Source organism: Lutra lutra, chromosome 3 (genome assembly GCF_902655055.1).
Source record: "Lutra lutra chromosome 3, mLutLut1.2, whole genome shotgun sequence".
Classification (NCBI taxonomy): Eukaryota; Metazoa; Chordata; class Mammalia; order Carnivora; family Mustelidae; genus Lutra; species Lutra lutra.
In genome coordinates, this window is record NC_062280.1 from 129,082,114 (window position 1) to 129,096,078 (window position 13,965).

At 39.7% G+C, this 13,965-nt stretch overlaps 1 protein-coding gene across 7 annotated transcripts in view; it reads left to right on the plus strand.

The window, feature by feature from the left end:
- The window catches only part of FRY (FRY microtubule binding protein), a 339,156-nt gene that overhangs the window by 118,427 nt on the left and 206,764 nt on the right, over window positions 1-13,965 (plus strand). For all 7 annotated transcript variants that reach the window (XM_047723094.1, XM_047723100.1, XM_047723095.1 and 4 more), the window contains exon 2: window positions 6,985-7,184. In XM_047723094.1, the coding sequence (XP_047579050.1) occupies window positions 6,985-7,184 (200 nt within the window). The remainder of the gene's footprint in view (window positions 1-6,984; window positions 7,185-13,965) is intronic.

A 13,965-nucleotide genomic window follows, 5' to 3' on the forward strand; every position in this document is an offset into this window, starting at 1 on the left:
AGAAGGTCAGAATATATGCTATCAGAGAAATATGGAGTCAGATCCTGGGTCAACCACTCTGTGGCCTTAGGCAAGACACTTCATCTCTCTCAACCTACATGGTTTTATCTGTAAAAGTGAGATTGTTTGGCCTTCTAGGATTATTTCTGAGGGTTAAAGACATTAATTATCCTAGGTATATATCTTGTGGACCCTGAAACTTGAAGGAACACCGTTTGAGAACTATAGGACTGGGAGAACTAAGTAGTGGAAGAGAGAAGAAGAATATTTTAGCAACAAAACTGGGAGGAACATTTCCCATTACCAGAATCATATAGATTCGTTAAGAAGAACTTAACGTGTCACTGATTATATTTTTCTTCCAAGGCAGAAAGCATTTCTGAGTGTTTTTACCTTGTATTCTCTTCTTGACTGATTTTGAAATATATAAAATTAGGAATCATCCATCTCTTTGTTAAGAAATATTTTTCTATTGCTCAAACTAATTGTTTCTTCTTATCCCAGTGTTTTCATTTCTTAATAATACTCTTCAGAGGAAAATAATTCTTCCTATCACATTTGGAAGATTTTTTTTTCTTTTTATCCTAATTTATTTTGCATGACTTTTAAAGTTTCTGGTCATTTGAGTATTTGCAGTACCTTTTAAAATGCTGTTTCTTAAGCACCCTCATAAATGCATTAGTGGACAATTTATTATAGTTCTATACACAGTGTGACATGTTCTCACAGTAGCTGCGTCATTCTTGGTTTGTTATGTTTTATGAAATGTTCCTGTAATGCCAGTAAACAAAATAAGTCTTACGGGAAAAGAGAGATTTGGGGTGAACATCAGGTCCTAAAGAAGGATCCCAGCACTTGGGTACTAACAGGATTTGCCCTCAGAACCTACAAAAGGAAAGAGTCCCTGAGAACTGGCAGAAAGAATAATGTATATCCAACTGTGAACAAAGAACTCTAATGAATTTTCTCCTGTGTTGAAAGATAGGTTGCATTGATCTCTAGGAAATAAAGTTGTTTAAATGACCTCCTTTTCTAAGAAGGGTGGCTACATTGAACAGTTATCACCATAGTCTCAGGGGCACTTCAAAAGAAAAGGAAGCCTTTTATTTTTATTTATTTTTTCTTTTTTAATTTCAAATGCTCAGAGTCTGATTCTAGTTACGGGAATGTCAGAAATAGCATTGAGTGTTTTGAACAACTGGCTCTGTGCTTGTCCATCTTTATAAGCTGGAGAAGAGCAGACAAAGATGGCGCTCTTTCCTGAGTCACATGCTTTGTGGAGGCAAGCAGAGGAGCTGTGTGGCAGATGGGCATTGTGTTCATGCCCTTTGCAGCCTGGTTGACATACTCATTCCCAACCAGAACTGACACAGAAATGGGCGGGCCAAAGCGATGGGTTGGAAAGGCAGATCCTGCCCAAGCCAACTGTTGTTCGGGTTTTCTTAGACACCAAGAAGGTGCACAGCTTTCATTCCTCTCCACAGCAGTTCCAAACTAAAACATTTGAACATTTCTCTTTCTCTTCACTCTGTTTAATTTTGTTTTTTTTTTCTTTTAGAGCTTATTGTGATCTGTGTACATGTGTGTGTGCATGTGCAGATGTGCATGCACGTGTGTGTACGCAAAATTGCTGATTGCATGGCCCTTGCCTCAGCAAACCATAAACTCCAGGAGGGCAGGAACCATCTGTCCTATTCACTGCCACCTTCCCAGTACCTGGAACAGTTCATGAAACCCAAGTATTCATTAAATAGATATTGGTTGGAATGAATGAATGGATGAATGAATGATAGTCTGTAATGAGTGATGGTATTAACTTCACTGAAAATCTGACTGAGGAAACCAGTTGTTTTCCTGTAACAAATAGTGCCCCTTTTAGCCTCTGGGACGTTCACATGAGGAAACTCATTATGACATTAACTTTCCTTTTGGTGACATAATACAAACGTAGGTGGATATGATTTGTGGGGTCTTTGTCTTGGTGTTGCAGTTAGGAAGTCAGTAATTCTTGGAAATGTTGGTAATTCAAGGAAAGTATACTGAAGACCTTAGCCAGCTAGAAGCAGCCAGCCCAAAAGGCAAGTTATTAGGCAATGACACTGGGGGAAAAATAGGTACGTTGGAAAGATCATTGCTTGCAGTCAGAAATAGATCTAATAAAGAGGTAATGAATGGGCCACAAAGCCAAAAAGAGACTTCTTACAGATTAAGGAATGAAGCCTGTTCACTATAAGAAATAGAGACCTAGGAAAAGAGAGAAAGCAGCCCCTGGAGCCTTCCAGCAGAACCAAATAGAAGCAGATTTGGAATAAAATAATAACATCAACAAAACCCATTTAGGGTACAAGAACGCAATGGAGAAAAATTCAAACATGTTAAATCCAAGATAAAAATGTAAATGAGAAAATCTAAAAAGAAAGCAAATTTCCAAAAGATTCAAGAAGTTGGGTCCTGGTTAATAGCTGAACGTGGTAGTCTTTTTCAGGACCCCCATCTCAGCTCCCCACCCACCAGAACCCCAGTGTGGGTGACTTCCTAGGGCCATTGAGCTGATGTGAGCAGATGGGAAGATGAGCTGAGAAGAAAAGGAGAGCAGATAAAAACAGATGGAGATGAAGCTCAAAAATGTATGCCGTGCAGCAAATTTAAATAACAGTTTTCAAACTAGCAAATTAAATTGTTCCTTCAACATACATTTTTAGGTGGGGAAGATGAGGTAACAGTGACCTGTCAGGACCCTTTGATGAGCAGGGATCCCTATTTCCAGAGGCCCCACCATGGGGGCGGCTGGGGTGGCCCAGACCCCACCAGGTTGGGGAGGGAATCCTGACCTGGACCGTGAAGGGTGCGCAGACTTCCTTGCCCTGCTGGACAGAAAGCAGTGGAAACACTACGGGTGGGGAAGAATCCGTTCAAACAGGAGCCGTCTGCACTGGCAGAGCTGGAAAGAGGCTGAAGTGTGGCTGTTGCTGAATTGGCGCCGGGTCTGTTTCCATCAAAAATAAGTTCCAGTTACAAATCAGACCTGTGAAGAAAGAGATGTAATTCTTCAGAGCTAAATTCTTCAGCTTAATTCTGAATTCTTTATACACCCAAACCTTTTTTGTAGGATTATCTTTTGGGAATCTACATCACTCTTTTCCCCACCTTATCTGATTGAGGACTATATATCAAACATCCTGTAGTCTTTCCCTAGGAGTTAGGGTCATCATCATGAATCTTAGTTGTGACAACATGCAGGATGGACCCATCACTGCCCCCACACCTGTTGGAGTGTCTGATGCTGTGGCCCAGTGCCAAATGGCTTTTTATGCAAATTCATTTTTAAGTTCGGGAGGCTTTTTAGCATAGTGCCATTTTTTCCCCTTCTTTTGCTCTTAGAGTTTGTATCCATAGATATTGCCTCTTTCCCTTGTAATTTTCTGTTTCCAGACTCTCATGAACTTAAAAACCAGACCATTGATCTTACTTGTGGGCAGATTCAAAGCAAGCAAGTGTAGAGGGAAAGTCTAACGAAGTTTTTCTCATAATGATGTTCTAGTGTTTGGACTGGTCTGGGCTTTGGGACCCAGTTTTGACTACCAGAGAATAGGGGCTTCCCGGTTCTCAACTAGATTGTCATCGGATAACGGGGTTACTGAAAGGTGTCAGGTCATATGTTTACTTTTGAAAATCATTCTGACAAAAGACGAGAGTTTGTTATGAGTTAATTAGGGTAGGACAAAGCGGAGTTATTAAAACAGAGCAGATCTTGGGGCGCCTGGGTGGCTCAGTGGGTTAAGCCGCTGCCTTCGGCTCAGGTCAGGATCTCGGAGTCCTGGGATCGAGTCCCGCATCGGGCTCTCTGCTCAGCGGGGAGCCTGCTTCCTCCTGTCTCTCTGCCTGCCTCTCTGCCTGCTTGTGATCTCTCTCTGTCAAATAAATAAATAAAATCTTTAAAAAAAAAAAAAAAGAAAAAAAAAAACAGAGCAGATCTTGTTCAAGGACACTCACCCCTGAAATGTGACTGCATCTTCGTCCGCCCAGGGGATGTGTTTGGAGCAGGAGTGATGGGCTTGTCCCCTCCTTGAATTTCTTGCAGCGCTGGCGTGGGGCTCTGCCGGGCTAGGCTAGTTCCAGCTCACTAAGGCTGTACAGACTTGTACTCACAAGGATGTCTGGCTTTGAAGTACAGGGGACTAAGGGTCTTTTTGTTTGTTTATTTGTTTTCTTATAGCAGTGACTTGGTACTTCGGCTGTTTAAATGGAATATTCATCTGAGAGAGATTTCAGTACCTACATTTCGACTCTGGTTCAAAATGCAACGTTGCAGGCGGACTGCCAGAGGTCACTCTTAAAAAAAGTCCTCTCACTGTGGTTATGAATTTTGGGGCCCCAGAGTCTTATAATTATGGATCTGATTTTGCAATTATATATTACATCAATCGGATTCATTCAGTCTTCTAGAAATGGGTTAAATCCTATGGAAAACTAAAGATAATGAAAGATTGCCCTTCACTTAGATTTTCTCAGTTTATATTCCGGTTTCCAGGTCTATGGCACAATGCTCTTGATAACAAGAGGAAGATGTCTCAGGGGGACCTTATGTCCCTCTGTAAGTTGGCCTTGGGAGCCTTCCCACTTCCAAAAGACCCCTGCACTGAGAGAGAAGCAGGCAAAGCAGAGGGGTGAGCAGCAGTTTATAGACATCACCTGATTTTGAATATGTCCAATTAGAATAAGTCGTGCCTTTTAGGGAGCCGCTTGGAGTGCCATTTAACTAATGACTCGTGATTGCAAATACCGCACCCTCTTCCTTTAAAGATTCTAACTACAGATTCTTCTCTGAGAGCTCCCTCTCTATGAATCACTTCAAGATGTACAGAAATAAAGTAAGCTGTCATTTTAGGTAGTTATTTAAGGAGATCTATTGCGTGTTATCTGTGCCAAGAACTCTGTACTAGACCAGGAGGTAACAGTCTTGTTGGGAAACTTTCAGGGGATACAAAGCAGAATATATGGTTTGGTTACAGGGCCACTGCTGGAATAGACGATGGGACCAGCTGATAATCACATCACTTGTCTGCTGTCTTCAGAGTCTGTCTTCAGTAATGTGGGATGTACCACATCAAAGAGCATGACTTAAATGTTTAAATACTATAATACACCCTTACCAGTGAGGAGTGGCCTGTTGGAGGTAGGATTTGTGGAGATGGCTTTAGACATGGTTCTGAAAGGACAGGAGAATTAGGTGAGCAGAGAGGATGAAAAGGAGGCACAGGGGAGAACAGTGTGCTCACGGGCCAGTCAGGGCACCAATAAGACTCAAGTGCCAGGGGGAGACAATCTATGGAGGGCTGTCAAAGGCAGGCCATGTGTCTGAGGCTGGATGATAATTAAGAGCCATTGAAAATCTTGAGCAAAAAAGTGTTATGATTATAACCATGGGGAAGAAAGTAAAATGAATGAAAGGAAGTCAGCAAAGGGACTGCTTTAATCATCAAGCCTTAAGTCTTCAAGGGCCTGGACTAGGATAGAGCTTCTAAGAATATACTATACCTAGGACATATTTTATTTTTATAACTTGAGAGACCATAAAATTTAGTGGTAGGTGAGGTATAAGAAGACCCTTCAGATGTAAGGGACACCTCGCCTGTATGGCAGGTTAAATGGAACAGAGAGGAAGGGACATAGGGAAAGAGAAAGAAAGAGGAGGGAGAACCTATACCCTAACATGAAGACAGGTTTATCATTCAAATAAAATAAATACAATTTTTGCTTGGCTTCCTCAGAATTTCACTTGGGATAGAAAGAAGGGAGGAGAAGCCTTGAATTTATTTGTCATTTTGAGAAAAGTGTTCGGCTTTCCTGGATCTAGGACTTTTTTCTCTTTCATTTTTCCTTATTTTATAACCTTTCCTTGTTTTATAATCACCATCCTCTTGATATCCAAACCAGTATCCAAATTAGAAATTCACTTTTTTCTTCACTTTCTTCCTTAACCTCTGTACCCAGTCATCTAGAACTAGTCTTCCTTTAAAAAAAAAAAAAAAAAAAAAAGTCTACTTTATCATCATCCTGTCCTTAGCACTTCTAATGCCTCTGTCTTAACCACATTTAGCTCTTACCATTTCTTTCACTGACTGTCATACCCGACCATCTTACAAGTACTTAGATGGAAGGAGGTGGTGCGTGATAGAGTTTGACATGCCAAAGTGTACTACAGAGGGCAGAGATGTGAAATTTTCATATATGAATAAAAATTATTTTTTCTCTCAAAATAATTGACTCATTTGCACTCTGAAAGGAGGCCACTTCCTGGGGACTCTGTCAGCTGCCTCTATTCAAGATCTAATCCACATAGGGAATCTGCACATTTCATGAGGGATGAAGAAAGGCATCCCAACTTGAACCAAAGGGTGGCACAGTGAAAAGTTAAATCTACACCTTGAATGGCATAGATGGGGCACTGCCTGAGCCTTTTATCTTCCAAGAGGGACATCTCTTTCAGGGGCTAGAGCCAGCTGGGTTTCTGAAACTTCTGGGTTCATGGAAACGTCTGGAAGCCACCACCCCCAGAGTCTTTTCCATTATTAGAATAAAGCACGGAGAGCTCATGGCCATTAGGAAAACCATAACAAGAAATCACTTTTTTCCCCCTACATATATTTTCTTAGTCCTTTTTTCCTGTGACATAAAAAAGAAGCAAAAACATCTTAAATGTTGTAGGATTTCCCAGCTCTATTGCATGCTTACAAGGTAATTTACCTAAAGCAATGTGGTAAACAGAAGTACTTTGAGATTATCAAACATGGCATAATGCCAACTTAATGTAATCAACACACATAAATCTTGACACCGTTCCTAAAGAATAAGGCCAAGTTATGACATAAAGTGCAGCATTCTTGATACGATTTGTATCCTCATGTTTATGTTTTAAAACAGCCAATCTGGATATTTATGATGTGATTTGCAGCCAGTAAGAGCATCTGTTATATTTTCCAGCTTCTCCAGTTGGCAACGGTTACATCAAGCCTCCAGTTCCACCTGTTTCTGGCACGCAGAGAGAGAAAGGGCCGCCAACCATGTTACCCATCAACGTGGACCCAGACAGCAAACCAGGAGAATATGTCCTCAAGAGTTTATTTGTCAACTTCACCACTCAGGCTGAGCGGAAGATTCGCATCATCATGGCAGAACCTCTGGTGAGTATGGGCCATGACACCCTTTTAAATTCATCTTGACGCTAAATATAGTAGAATTTTACAGCTGCAAGAAAAGATGGATTTCCCAAGGTGTTTTCGATACTATAGGTAATTTTTTAAAAGGTTAGAATTAAGTTTCCTGATTTAAGAAAAAAATGAGAGTCAAGACTTCAGAACAATCTTTGGCAAATACATTTAAGTACCATGCTTCGCTACTACATTTAAGACTAATAAGCATAATTTAACAATAGGTGTGAATCCTGGAAAAATTGTGTTTAGGGTCTCTGCTATATACATATACTTTTCGTCAAAATCTTTGGTCTGTTTTTAAAGTAAAGGAGTAAAAAAATCATTCTTCGGGTGGCTGCCTGGACTCCCAGTTTGAGAACATGTGGTCTTGGTGATCTATTGTTTGAGGAAGTTATTTGATGAGTCATTCAGAAACACCTCTTTGTTTTCTGAAAATTGGAGGACAGGAAATTCTCAGCTCACTTACCTTTAGGTCCCTTATTAGACAGATAATGTCCTTGGACGTCAGTATCTTTCTTTGCAGACGATTCTGCTACAAAATGAGGCATGTGTTTCAGCCTTAAGTGAATTGCTCTAACAAGGGCTCTACAGACAGAGTCCTGAATCTCAAAAGGACAGTCAGAAAGAAAAGTCCAGTTGGTAGATTCAGATTACTTGTTTTCTGATCTTCACGGGACACACACAATAAGAGAAAAGGAAAGGAATTCAGAATGACACAGCTTTTTCTATGAAGCTCGACTTTGTACCTCCTGAGAGAATACCAGGACATGAGAAGATGATCTGAGGTTGGCTTTATGAAATCAAGGCTTAAAATAATTAAATATAATATTATTGAACCCACTATGCAAGGTTTTTTAAAAAATACCTAATGGATGACACTCAACATTGTGTTAAAAATAACCTTTGTGGGGCACCTGGGTGGCTCAGCTGGTTAAGCATCCAACTCATGGTTTCAGCTCAGGTCATGATCTCAGGGTCATGAGATCGGGCCCCACGTTAGACTCTGTGCTCAGCATGGAGTCTGCTTGAGTTTCTCTTTCTTCATCTCCTCCTAGCTGCCCCCACTCTTCCTCTCTTAAGAAAAATGAGGCGGGGGGAATGACCTGTGTAAGAATCACATTTAAGGGTTAGGAGTCAAAATTCAAGAATATTTGTTAAATATGTGGTTGCCTGAAAGTTACAAATTTTGCATTTTATTTTTTATTTAGAGGGATGCCTGGGTGGCTTAGTTGGTTAAGCATATGCCTTCAGCTCAGGTCATGATCCCCGAGTCCTGGGATGGAGTCCTGCTCAGTGGGGTGTCTGCTTCTCCCTCTGCCTGTTGCTCCCCCTGCTTATGTGTCCCCCCATCTCTCTCTCTGGCAAATCAATCATTCAATCAAGTTTTCATTAAATCAATGGAGGTTATCTTCATGAATTCTAACTTCCTGTTTTTAGAATGTTTCTTGGTTTTATAGTTTTAATCCCTTAAATTAAAGCTTAGTGCAGTACCTTTTCCTCATTCACTCATTTTTAAAAAATTTTCTGCTACTCTTAGTGCTAATAATAATAGCTAATATTCCTCAAGTAATTACTCTCTGCCAGTCTCTGGGCTTAATTTATTTTATCCTTTAATCTTCATAGTGACTTTAGGTAGGTAGTATTTACATCCTCATTTACAGACAGGAAACGTTGGCACAGAGAGGGCAAAGTAATTACCCAAGTTCTCACAGTGCTGACTTGACCTCAGGCTGGATGCCTTCAGAGCCTACCTCTGAACCTTCTACATTCTGTAGCCAGTCTTTACGTGGTCATTCTCGTGTGCAAATACCTTCTTTAATGTCTTAAAACAAACCAACACAGGACTCTCCTGTAACTTGAATCAACCAAAAATCCAGTACCCAAGTTCTCATTGCCCAAAACTGTGCTGATCTTTGGAACCCTCCAAGTACCTCGAGAGATGCTGAGACTGTGCAGCCTGCCGCCTTCTTGGACTAAACATTATGTCTGAACAACTAATATATGCCACAGCATTCTTTTAATTAGAAGTAGGCATTTTTGTTCCTTTCAGTGAGACAACTTTTATCTCCCCAGACAAGAAAAGTGGAGATGAAAAAGCGTAAGTCAGCAAATCTTCATGGTGCGCCGAGGGTGAGAATCCACTAGCGGCTGAGGGCCAAGTAGATGAACATTATGGTTTTTAGCTCAAGAAGTATATCAATCAATTTTTAGTATTGTTGCTTTTTATAAAAAGGGACTATTTATTCCCCCTTGTATTTTTTGGCAGAGATGCAAGCTTCCGTGCCATATCCATTTCTGGTCTGCTGGAAAATGCTTAGTAATTTTTGTCCTTGTAGTTGCTTACTTAAGGGACAATAAATATGAGTAGATTCTGTGGCTTGCTACTGGATTCAAAAAAGGTTAATGTGCATTTGACATTTTATTCTGTAGCCATAGCAAGAGTATTATTTTTGATGTAGGTATAGTATGGTTAAAGTGAATTCCGATAAATGTCCCTACCGTTTCTCTTGCTGAGTTATGTCAAAGACAGTGAATCCTTTAAAAGCCTGCATTTATGTATGTTTGTATCAAATCACAAAATTTATTCTTTTATCTTTGTAATTAAAACATCTATGGGAGTAGTAAGGGTAATTTTCAAAAAGTCGGAAATACAGATTTATCACTTGTGGCGATACTCAGGAATCTATACTTTTTAGTTCACTTTCAGAAGACTAAATTATTCAAAATTCCACATCAGGTAGACTGTGTGGGATCAGTTACACAAAATATTAAAGTTGTATTTATGAATTCCCAGTACCCAAATAGCTAACTTTAATGACTAAAAAAGAATAAGAAATAAAGATGTTCTACCAAAATTAAATTTTATTTATTTTTTTCTTTGTAAACATCTTTCACTGGGTTAACAGTATTGTTCTTTTTGCTCAAAAGATGCTCAGATCATATTTGTTAATATTTACAGATGAATTAGTAATGTTATTCTACTTTTATTGCTTCATGGGCTTAGCTGATAGCATTTGCTCTTATCTACTCTTACCGTTATTTCACCTTTCCCAAGAAAAATGTTTTAAACAAGCTAAATTGGGTCATCTGTGGCTTCTTTGTTTATATTTTTATTTCAAATAAGAAAAAGTACAGAAAATAATACAATGGATGCTCATGTCTTTTGCCTCCTACTCTTTCCCTCTGTTTAAATTTTCTTCTTCCCAAAATACTTTTTTGGTAGTTCTTTTAAGTAAGAGTGAGTGGGTAGTAAATTACTTGGTCTTGTTTATCTATCTTGTTTATCTTATTTCTCCTTTAGCTGTCAATGATAGTTCAGCTGGGAATAGAATTCTAATTTGACATTTATTCCCCCCACCCCCCAGACTACTGGTGATATACTTCACTATGTTCCCACTATCATTCCTGTGGTAAAGTCTTTGGCTGATTTATTATCTCTGGATAATTGATTTTGTTCCCTGTTTGCTTTTATGGTTTTTCTCTTTGTCTATAGTGTTCTTCAGTTTCACTACACTCTAGATGTGGAGTTATTTTCTTTCTTAATCCTTTTTTTTTTTTTCCTCACCACAGCACATACCCTCCTCAATGTCCATCACCCAGCCACCCCATCCCTCCCATGCTCCTCCCTTCAAGCAACCCTCAGTTTGTTTCCTGAGATTAAGAGTCTCTTATGATTTGTCTCCCTCTGGTCTCATCTTGTTTCATTTCCCCCTCCCTTCCCCTCTGATCCTCTGTTTTGTTGCTCAAATTCTTCATATCAGTGAGATCATATGATAATTGTCTTTCTCTGATTGACTTATTTTGCTTAGCATAATACCCTCTAGTTCCATCCACATCATTCCAAATGGCAAGACTTAGGCTTTTTGATGGCTGCATAGTATTCTTGTGTGTGTGTGTGTGTGTGTGTGTGTAGTTATTTTAATTTTCTTTTTTGAGACTCCCATGTTTCTTGAATTGAGGGTTCATATCTTTCATCAATTCTGGAAAATTCTTAGCCATTAATTTCTTGAATATTGCCGTTCCTCCAGTTTCCCTCTTCTCTTTTCCTGGTGTTCCTATTAGATGTATTTTAGACCATATGCTCTATTTCATATCTTTTTTTTTATCCTTTTATTATATCTGCTTCTTTTGTTTTGCTACTGCATTCTGAGTAATTTTCTCAGGTCCAACCTCAATTAACACTCTCTTGGGCCTAGTCTAATCTCTTGTATAACTTGCCCATTTAGAATTATAATTTTGGTGACTCTATTTTTCATTTCTGGAAGTGTTGTTGGTTCTCTTTTAAAATCTAGTTAGAGGGTGCCTGGGTGGCTCAGTTGGTTAAGCATCTGCCTTTCAGTCAGGTCATGATTCCAGAGTCCCTAGATCGAGCCCTGCAACAGGCTCCCTGCTCAGCAGAGAGTCTGCTTCTCCCTCTCCCTCTGCTTTCTCTCTGTCTCTCTCACTCTCAAATAAATAAATAAAATATTTTTTTTAAATTAAAATAAAATCTTGTTAGGTTTATTTTGTTCCTTTCTTAAGTTTACGATTTCTATTTTATGTCTTGGATCACCATAAACATACATTTCTTATGTCCTCTTTTGGATTACCTCCAGAGTAATCACTATCTGGGGCCAAATATTATGTTGACTTGGGAATTTATGCACCTAGAGGATGATACAAGTAAACTCCAAATTCATCTAAGACTTGGGACTATGATTTCAAATTTTCAGGGAAGATGTTGTTGCTGTTTTTACCCAGAACCCAGGCAGGGACCGTTGGAATATCTTTTTATCTTCCTGTGCCAGTGGATAGATTTTTCGTCATGCTTTGTTTCATTTTTAGCACCAGAATTTCTGTAAGTGCTTTATTTCCAGTGTCCCACCTCTCAAGGCCCACAGCTTTGTTTCCTGTCCCCAAGTGGGCAACAAAAAAAGCCTCTAAGGCAATGAGACCAATAGTCTTCTCTCCATGCAGCCACTATGTCACCTCATGTCTTCTTCCTTTCATTTCCCTTTTCCTTTCCAGCGAACTTATTTCTGCATTAAAAAAAATAATAATAATCTTACATTTCATTCAATGTTACAAAGTGTTTGTAGCGCATGAGATTTTGCGTTACCTTAGTCCATCTTCCGGCCAGTCTTCTGCAGAATTTTTGGTTTGCTTCCCATGCAGGTAAGGCCAGGGTGGGCCTTTGCACTGTGAGACTCATGTGCAAGCAGAAGTTCCATGGCAAGGTGGAGTGGCCTCAAAGTACATAAAGGAAGAATGAGGGGATTCTTACCAATTCCTCTCCGATGCTGTCTAATGGATCTTCCCTAAATAGAACCCCGTCCCCTTCATTTCCTTCTTCAAAACCTTCATTTCATACCCTTTCATGCCTTGATGTGTCTACAACCTGTCTTACTTCCCTCCTGCGCCTTTACCAACCCATGTTTCAATATGTGCTTGCCTGCCACTGTGCATTTCTGCATGCTGTCTCCTTCCTGGATGGCCACTTACCTCTTCCTCCTGCCTGTTTTTAGCCTGTGTTTCAAGGTCCCACTCAAGTACCTCATCATCTGAAAAGGTTTGCTTGATTTCTTCCCTGCTGACTCCATACAGCTATGTAGATGTGAATATTCACACCTCTTAAATCTCTATCTGAAGCGCTGTGTCATTCTCTCAAGCAAACAGTACCATGTTTATTGAACTAGAGTATTAGAATAGGCTAGAATAGAAAATACCAGACGAGGGATGTCTGGGTGGCTCAGTCAGTTAAGTGTCTGCCTTCAGCTCGGGTCATGATCCCAGGGTTGGGATTAAGCCCTGCATCAGGATCCCTGCTCAGTGGGGAGCCTGGTTCTCCCTCTCCCTTTGCTGCTCTCTCTGCCTGTGTGCAAACGCTCTCTCAAATAAATGTCAAATAGATAAATAAATAAAAATCTTAACAAAAAATCTTAAAAAAAATAAAATATCAGAGTACATTATAGGTTTTAAGGGTAAATAATGTTTTTTAAAACTTTGAGTCATCTGTATATATATCAAACCGTAGTGTAAAATACATATTTTCTTGGCAGGTAGGTGGGAGATACATATTTTTTAAAGTTGGAGAAACACTGTATCAGTCAGTAAGTTCCTTAGAGGCAATAACTATGTCTGATTCATCTTTCACACACACACACACACACACACACACACACCACACACACACACCACACACACACACACACACCAGGTCCCCCTGTCTAGGACTCTGCTTTATATACTATAGACAGTAAATAGTTTTTGAGTAAATAAATAAAGTCATAAATGACTTTATGATAAATGCGTGAATAGAGAGATGGATGAATAGATGAAACAATATAGTAGCTTAAAAGAAATGTGTTTATAGGAAACTGCTTCTGAGGGTTGTCTTGCCAACCTCTAAACTGGTAACAATGGACTTTGTTTTGTCCTTTGTACTCCTCAGCAGATGATGCCTTGTATCTGCTGTGTATAAGAGATACTGATTCTCAGCCTTCTGTCTTGGGGCATCTAAGGATACCTCATTATTCATTGATACGGTCACCTGCTCCCTTCTTCACCTTAGCAATATGTGTAGAGGAGAGTCAGGTTGACTCCTAGCAGTTGGATACAGTCTCAGAATGTGCGTTCCCATTATCTATGAGTCTCTCCATTTATATGGCATCTGTCACTGCAGTCACAGGCAATTACCTTCTCAATAACCTCTTTCAAAAACAAGACTCTTCAGCTTTTCAAAATCAAGAGCACCCATAATCTTGACTTTGTA